Source organism: Rhipicephalus microplus, chromosome 1, assembly GCF_043290135.1.
Source record: "Rhipicephalus microplus isolate Deutch F79 chromosome 1, USDA_Rmic, whole genome shotgun sequence".
Lineage (NCBI taxonomy): Eukaryota > Metazoa > Arthropoda > Arachnida > Ixodida > Ixodidae > Rhipicephalus > Rhipicephalus microplus.
In genome coordinates, this window is record NC_134700.1 from 198,000,498 (window position 1) to 198,009,143 (window position 8,646).

An 8,646-nucleotide genomic window follows, 5' to 3' on the forward strand; every position below is an offset into this window, starting at 1 on the left:
TATAACGACTTTAGGTCGAAAGCCTACTATTTCTCCTAAGTCATTATACTGACCCCCCACCCCCCTCAGAAAGCATTCTGCAAATATGGTAGTTTTCCACTACCTCCGTGATCGTGTGCACCACCACCTCTGCTTTCGTCACTGTTCTAAGCCTGCTGCTGTTTGCGTTTCCTCTCAGTGCACGGCCGCCATATACTTGCAACGGACCATCGAGTTTGCACGTGACATAGTTGTACATTGGAAAGAAAGAATGAAAGAAAAAACAACATAAAGAAATAATATTAGAAAAGAAAAAAACGAGAAACGAACTCGAACGTGGAGTTGTGAACTCGTCTAATTAAGCTGCTAAAGAGATTATGCCGCTAACACATCGGATTTCACACACGCTTTGTACACCGCGATACCGAGATGCTGAAATAGAGCTTTGTAAACATGGGTTTGCTTTTTTGTCTCTTTCGTCTGGTGAACCGATATTGTGAAACTACGCCGGAGTCTTTCCCCCATCACCCCGACAGGGAAAATGGCGGATGTTGCGAGGATAAGACAGAAGTCCCACACTGGGATTTCAGTATATATCCGAGCTGGAACGTTGGCGCTGCCTAGTACAGTTGGGCGAAACTTCTTGCTACGAACAGTTGCCAGGTGAGCGACAGCTCTTTTACATCGTCTTTCATTATGTTTCGTTCATCGTATAGCACACAAGCTTCTCTTGCGTACTTTGTGGTGGAAGAGTCCTAGTTTTGATAATTTGACGGATAGGAGTTAAACAAATTGACCTTACGTGCCTATATTATCTTATTATTATTATTATTATTATTATTATTATTATTATTATTATTATTATTATTATTATTATTATTATTATTATTATTATTATTATTATTAGCTAAACTTTGGGGAGTATGCGCCAAAGGAATGGTATTGAAAGCACGGAGCAGTAAATACCAACTACCACAGCCTTGTGGTCATGGTTGTTCGACTGCTGAAACAGAGGTTTCGAACTTGAATCTTGGGCATGGCGGCCGCATTCCGATAGACGCAAAAGTTCTAGAGGCCCATGTGCTCAGAGTTCGGCTCTCGTTAGAGAACCGCATGTGGTCGAAATCTCCGAAGCCCCACTACGGTGCCTCTTATCAAAATCGTAGTGGTCTTCAGACATAAAATACCAGCATTTAATATCAGCAGTGGATGGCTCGGCTACTTGAAGCCATATAGGTGTTCTCTGACGAGTACCGGTCTTCCCCCGGTACACGGGCCGCTGGCATTTCACTTCCGTCTAAATGCGTCTGCCGCGATCAGAATCGGGAGGCATCTGGATGAATGCGCGCGACATATTACAGAGGACGCGGCTTTTACTTGGGTAACAATGTGGAATCCCGATATACTCCTTAAAGGTTACTCTGGTAGAGCTAGTTTATCGTAAAGAAGCCTACATTTTACAAGTAGTAAAAAGTAGCCCCGAAACAGTGAATACGCTCTTGAGTTGGCTGCCGTGCTAGTAAACTCAATTTTATAACATGGCAGAAGCAACATCGAAGACAAAATGTCGGCATAAAAAGAAAGTTTATATGTATCGTGATGACGAAATCGTTATAACTGAGGGACCATCTCAATTGAATAAAACGGCTTGCCTTGAAGGTAAGCAATGATTCCACTGTGTTTAGCTTGATGGAGAAAGGATGGAACTACAGCAGAGGTTATACATATTACCCTATTTTCCGTATAATTTTCCTGTTTATTATTCGTTTCAGGGCAATCCATTTCTTATCACGATGTGGACGTTCTGCGTAATAATGCTGGCAAGTGCCAGTTATGGTGAGTTTCTGGCGTATATGCACAAGTTTTTTTTTGGCACTCTGCGCAGATAGATGGCAATGTAACGTACTGCATGGCTTCGCAACTGCGACAGGATATCATTCTGGCTAACACAGTCAAATGCTTTTGTCATATAAACGAACCAACTGACGCTATGAATTGTATATGGTGCTAAGCATTCTTTATTAAATAGCAATAACGCCATGGCAATACATTTTCCTTGTCAGGATAGCTAATAACATATTAATGAAGACGTGGTACTTAATGAGGAAGTTTAGGTACCTTCTCTTTACCAACATTGCGAAAAATTGGGACATTATTGGTAGAACTGGTATCAGTCAGTATAGCTTGCTGTCTCACCAACTAACAACACGTGCCACGTTAACGTCACCGGGAAGTGTGCAAGTTTATAACATCTGAGCAATTATTATTGAGAATTGGTAATGACTGAAGTCACATGCTTAACAGGGACAGTTTCCACGTGATCCAATCCAGAGGTGACGTTTTGTCTGAATCTGGAAATGAAGTGCATAACAGTTTTTATGCCGTTACCGGATGGCGAATAATCTAGTTTGCCAGTTATGTAGGAGCTAGCAACAGGATGTTAGTAAAAGCATTACGACTATTCGAATGCACGTAGTCGACGCTGGCAAACAAATAATTGTTTTATTTCTATTAGGGCACGCGTGTGTGGGAATGGGTATCTTGCATTCACTATAACTTGAAGTATTATTGGGGCTGACAGCCTAAGAGTATTAGGCGAATCATTGATTACATGTCATAGTATTCGTGGACGTTGTTATATTTTTGCCAACAGCCAAAGACTGGTAGTAGATAATTTTAAAACCAGTGTTTCGTTTATAGCGGTATAATATTGATCTTGTAAATAACAGCCTCACGATATCATAGGTAAGTTTTCTTTTTTAACCCCTATTCTGTTAAGCATGCTGGTTAATCCAAGTATGGCATATGTATTGTTTTTGTTTCCCCTAGTAGGATGTAATAACAGTAACTATGTCTCATAAAAAGCAACATTTTCTTGTTTACAAAACCTGTCATAGGCATGATCGCGATCACTTCTGGCGTAAACGCCATTCTGCGTTGTCATATCGGCATCAGAGTAAAAACTCGTGCGAAGTAGAGTGGATGTCACGGCATAACGTGGTTCCTTTCTTTCTTTTTTTTTTGCTTTTTGAAAGCTATGTTAGTACAAAAGATATATGCACTCAACACCAATAAGCACTGGAAAATCACGCTTAGCCTGTTTTTTTTTTATCCTTAATCTTACTACCATCCAGGTTAGAAGAGCTGACGTAAGTCGATGACACCTTACATTCAGTGCTGGAGTTGTAAATATCACATAGTTGTCATTCTATTTTGGCAGCTTTAACTCTATTAGTTCGAACGCTAAAACATTAGAGTGTCAACCTTAAGGAGGCGTATTACACAAATCACATCTACGATCATCTTTGATAAGTCTGATGCTTAAAGTTTTATTGCTTTAGTGTTTCGGATGTTTCAAATTTTATTGCAAATTTTTTTCCGCCACGAATACAAACGAACCTCCGTACTATTCTTGGTTTCTGTCTTTCATTTTTTTGTATTTATGGATTTTCGTGGTTATCAGAATGGCGATAATTATCAGGTGCTTGAGCGTATATATAGGACTAGTTTTAACAATGATAATGGTCCTTGGAAGCAGACTTAGCCAGTGCAGTACTTCTTAGCCAGCGTTTTAACCAGCACAGTATTTAAATGGCCGCACAAAAGGTGCTGCGTTGTCTCTTACACCGTACCTGTTTGATGTGGCAACCAACTCGGTCGTAATAAGGTTCCTTTTTATCCATGGGCCTTTTGTCGCATACACCCCAGCGTGATCACACTCTAACGAGATGCCCGCCAATGCATGTATCATTTTGAACAGTGTCCAAAGGCTCTCCCTCATCAAGCACGCCTTCATTTAGAATGCTGTTTGACCGTGAGTACTGCTGCTGTTCTCAGATTTTCATGTGCATAGTTTCATATTTTGAGCAGCGGGGTTTTGTGGCTATTTCACGTTAACAAGTAATTTCAGCTATTAAAGTAATTTTTTCATTTGCAAAAAAAGTACATTGATGTTGTTACAGCCCTCACTGCGTTTTTCCACGCTCTGCTTCAAAAGCGAGGCTGAGCGCAGGTCTCCCGTTTGAAATCTTCGAATGTTTCATAGAACCATCCCGCTTACCATGAAAAAGAATTTAGGAAATTATTGACACTCCGGTTTGGCACAGTTCAGGCAATAGTAATAGCATCTCTTTTGCATGTAATATGGAGGTCACTTGTAAAGAAAACACTTTCGTGACCACTGTGGAAGTGAAATGCACTGCTTCCCCGCTTAAACGAATACGTGCGGCTGTCTCTTTATGCAAGCAGCATCGGGTAGCTGGTTAGGTACCATCGTCTAGCCAAGGCGCGAAGGTGACGAAGTGCTCTGGCTTGTCCTGGGTGATAGAAGGGATAACTTGTGTTCAGTAACTGTTCAAGCAAGGTAGATGTACAGGCTTTATCGTACCATGTATCAATCAGTTTAACATACATTGGGAAAGGGACGTTTTGTAAAATATTGCGAGTGATACAAAAATTGCACTGCAGAGTTTCCAGCACGGGAAATATCTTCCCATTTACTGCTCTGCTGCTACCATAACTGTCTGCATGCATTTTGAAGAAATAAGCGCAATAAAGGCAGTAATCTCGGCTGTACGTATATTCTTACATATACATATGTAAAATGAAAGTATACTTACAAGATGCTTGCGGCGTGCGGTAATACATCTAAGCTAGTAAGCAGCCTGTCATTAAATGGCTTCTCGTACAGTAGCAATGACAGCTGAACGAGTTGGTGAAGGTGCCTGATGAAGTAACAGCATGACGCAAAAACACAAAACATAGACGATGAAGATGACACGAAGACAAGCGCTGTCTTCCTGTCGTCTTTATCGTCTGTATTTCCATGTCTTTGCGTTGCACAGTCACCAAATCAGCGGATTTTTTCATCAGGATCACTGAATCTGCCTTTGTCCCAATGCTTGCGGTGCCCCGACAAAACGCGCACATAAAAGCCTGTCTCAGCCGAAGCAGAATCCACAGGTTACAGGGTAACATGTCCAATTTAACGAGGATAGTGCATTTCGAAGCGTTCGTTGAAAGAAAGTGTGTGATAAAGCAAAGACGAGGAGGTTAACCTAAAGAAAGCGCTTGTTAACTATAGAAAAGGAGAAAGTGGATATGAAAGAATTAATGGTTATAAGAGTCTATGATGACACGAGAATGTCGTTGAGCTCACTAATGCTGGTGTGAGCGCAAGCACACCTGCTTTCTATGCCTACGCCTTTACTACCGTTTACAGAGCTTTTGGGTACCATCATTTCAACATATGACAATTTCCAACATAACCTGCAGCGAACAGCACTTGACCAAGGTTTCTCCACAGTCTGGACATTGCGTTACAAAAAAAAAAGAGCCACACTTTTTGAACGCTAAATGCTGACAATATTCTCATCCTCTGGGTATATCCTTACAGTGTCGCCGGTGGGCATCAGTGATGCGAATACTTTCGTGGACAACATCTTCAAGGATAATCAGCCACCACGCGTGAGGGAATCACCGCGGCTTTACCCCTACGCGACCATTGGGGACTTCATTTTCACGGTAAGGTTACCACAATTAGTGTCAGATTTCTGCGGCGTTGCATAATCGACATCGCAGTTCATATTATTCAAACTTTCTCGTCTAATTGAGGAAAAAAACACATATGGTCGCTCCTTTAGGTGTCGTTGTCGATCAGTTCATCGATTCCTCCACGTTATCCTTTTTCTAACTCCACGCATTGCCCGGCGAGTTTCTTCCCTACACAGTACGTACGTTTCACGTGCATGTTGTAGACTGGAACGTTGTACACATTCGATATGTATGCAGCATTTTCATGTTCCGTTTCTCTTGAAGCAAATGACCAGGGGCTGGTCATCGAACCCAGCTCGAGCCACCCTCTGGAACTGGGAAGGTTGCTTCATGTCTCGTGTCGTCACGACATGCATTAATTATAAGGCATTATAACATGCTACAGTGGATTTGCCACTGCGTTATTGTGTTTGATGAACGACAAAAAATGACATCAATTATGGTGTCACTAAAGTATGCTTCTTTTCTGCGTGGCATACATCCGGCAGGTACCCAAGAACCGGATAACCAATCGGGACTTGACTGTGAACATGACACGTGGTGAAGTCCGAGGACTGGACACTGCTCTGCGGCGTAAAGGGGACTGTGAGGTTCCTTTCTTTCACGATGGACGAACCGTCGTCTCTTGCGACCTTGTCATACAGGGACTCAACATTACGTTCACTTCGCTGGTACGTTGATTGGATATTGCGCTGTGCAGTGACAGCATGTTTTAGCAACCTCATTGATAACTTTAGAGTTGAGAATAGCATTTACTAGAGTGCATTGCCTCAACGGATGATTGATTGTCGACTAGCGACAAGCCGCACACACACACACACACACACACACACACACACACACACACACACACACACACACACACACACACACACACACACACACACACGGGGGGGGGGGGGCACAGTTTCTTGACATTTCGAAGTGTTCGATGACACCTTCAACAGAACTAAGCTGCCCTGCAACATTAATTGTCCTCCCAGTCCAATCTTTGAATACGGAGGAAGTTTCTTCAAGAGGAAGCATTTTACCTGTACTTACTTAGAAAGCAGCAACCTGGAGGCTTGGCAACGGTGTTCAACCTAAATCAAGGATGACGCAGCGAGAAACGGAAAGGAAAAGGTGTACTATCTTAAGAAGGGAAAAGAGCAGAGTGGGTCAGGGAAGAAACGGGAGTTAAAGATAACATAGTTGAAATCAAAAAGTAATGGACATGGGGTGGGCATGTAGAGCATTGACAGGTTAGCCGCTGCTCATAAAGAATGACTGTCTAGATTTTAAGAGAAGGCAAACGCGTGAGAGGGTGACAGAAAATTAGGGGGGCATATGAGATCTAGACGTTTGGATGTATGACGTGGCAGCAGAAAGCACAAGATTGGATAATTGACGGAACACGGGAGAGGCCTTTGTTCTGCAGTGGGTGTCACCAGGCTGATGAAGAAGATGATGATGGGTTGGGAACTACCTATTTATTGTATCCGAGTGGTCGTTGCGAGGACAAGTTTGACATCTCAGCGAACGAATTCTTTTCGACTGGTACTTCCAGTTAAAAAAGCACAAAAACATATTCTAATCAACCTAAGTGCCTAAGACGCACCTGGATTGAGCTACATGGAGCATTGGATGCATACAGCTAAGCACCAGATCTGCAGAGAATGGGTCTGATTTTAAACATCTCAAAGCAAGAATATTACTACACACAATGGCATTCGAAGAATCAGATGGACATCACATACACGCTCGTTATTTGTTCGGCTTTAGAACGCTTAACTCCTTGCTCACTTATAACTAGCCATAAGCCAGCTGTCATCCTCGAATAGGCTGCTTTTGGCCAATGGCCTGAGCGGAAATCTGACCGAACGAAAGCTGGACGTATGCGATAATCTCCTCAGGTGAGCTCAGCAGTCATACATTGCTATTTTTTAAAGAACACAGCACATTAGAATGAGTAACAGCGATGTCAAAGAATCTGGAATCCAGTCAGTAGGTAGTTAAGTATCTGATATCACAACCCGGTGGTACCCCTCGGAGTGAGTGAGCTAATCATTTTGTTAATGCTCAACGTAGGTAAAAGGAGACTCCCTGATGGCTAGTTGGAAGACGATTTGGGTGAACGTCGATGTGGCGGACAGCAATGTTCATTTCGAAGCCATCACTCCTGTCGGCCCGGGCATCGGAATTCTCCGTGCATTTCATATTGTGGACATTACGCTCGACGTCACGTACGACAACAACCTCAGCCTCAACAAGGGTCGCAGTGAGAAGTTCAAGGAAGAAATCGCGACTAAAGTTGAGAAAGAGCTACGGCGCATTTTCTTTGAGTACAAGTCGCTTCTCCCCCGTTCTGTAGAGCTGTACAGGAACCCCATCTATTATTAAGTACAATATGTGAGATCACTGACCGCAGTGACCTTGGCTCAGTGTTACGATGAAGTGACAAGGTATTTCAAAGCGTAACCACTCCTTGTTGGTTTCCTATTCTAAACGCTCCTATTAGTCACTGCACTAAATTTTTACTATTCCCTGCACCATTATTCGCTTTACTCAGTGATATCAAATTCATCTTATGGCTTATGCGAAAAGAACACCTTTAGTGACGGTTCTGTAACACTACAGTGGTTCCAGAAGAAGCAACACGTTCCAGAAATAAAGAAACTATCCATGAATATGTTCGTGTCTTTACCTATGTGTCTTTGTCGTAAAGAAGAGGGCTAATATTGTGCCTCAGATGACGCGTTATGTGGTGCACCCACTTTGTGTTCTCGAAGCAGTGCGGCACAGTCTAAAAGCACTAAGCTTTGGCGCACACAATTCACTCAAAATTATTCCGACTTGTTTGCGAATAGAAGAGGCATAAGTTACATAAATGTAGTTGCTGCTCTAGTGAGCCACCCATTTGAGACCACCAAAGGAATGTCTGAACGCAAAGAAACTTTTACATCAGAACGATTCTCAACATGCACATGCTCAGGCATATGAGGAGAACTTAATAAATATCTATTCATTCCTGACCAGTTTCATTGGACTGCGAAAAAATGTGCTTGGCGCAACTACTTCAAAGCGAAAGCTGTCATGAGATGACAACAAGGGTTGTTTTTGGCACGGGAGTTGTGC

At 42.6% G+C, this 8,646-nt stretch overlaps 1 protein-coding gene across 2 annotated transcripts; it reads left to right on the plus strand.

The window, feature by feature from the left end:
• Positions 1-339: 339 nt before the first annotated feature.
• On the plus strand, positions 340-8,198 carry LOC119159680 (salivary anticoagulant protein P23). 2 transcript variants are annotated; one of them, XM_075889560.1, is made up of 6 exons: positions 350-642; positions 1,752-1,815; positions 3,740-3,793; positions 5,375-5,502; positions 6,021-6,203; positions 7,600-8,198. In XM_075889560.1, exons 2-6 carry the CDS (start codon positions 1,773-1,775, stop codon positions 7,909-7,911), a joined length of 720 nt encoding a protein of 239 aa, XP_075745675.1. In that variant the 5' UTR covers positions 350-642; positions 1,752-1,772; the 3' UTR covers positions 7,912-8,198. The 2 variants fall into 2 exon arrangements, with proteins under 2 accessions (XP_075745679.1, XP_075745675.1); XM_075889564.1 differs by lacking the exon at positions 3,740-3,793 and having other exon boundaries at positions 340-642.
• Positions 8,199-8,646: the final 448 nt, after the last annotated feature.

Bases quoted from the DNA above. Each gene is read 5' to 3' on its own strand.
- LOC119159680 (XM_075889560.1), top strand. From the start codon at position 1,773: ATGTGGACGTTCTGCGTAATAATGCTGGCAAGTGCCAGTTATG. The intron at 1,816-3,739 runs GTGAGTTTCTGG...CATTTTGAACAG, and splicing joins GCTGGCAAGTGCCAGTTATG to TGTCCAAAGGCTCTCCCTCA. The intron at 3,794-5,374 runs GTGAGTACTGCT...ATATCCTTACAG, and splicing joins ATTTAGAATGCTGTTTGACC to TGTCGCCGGTGGGCATCAGT.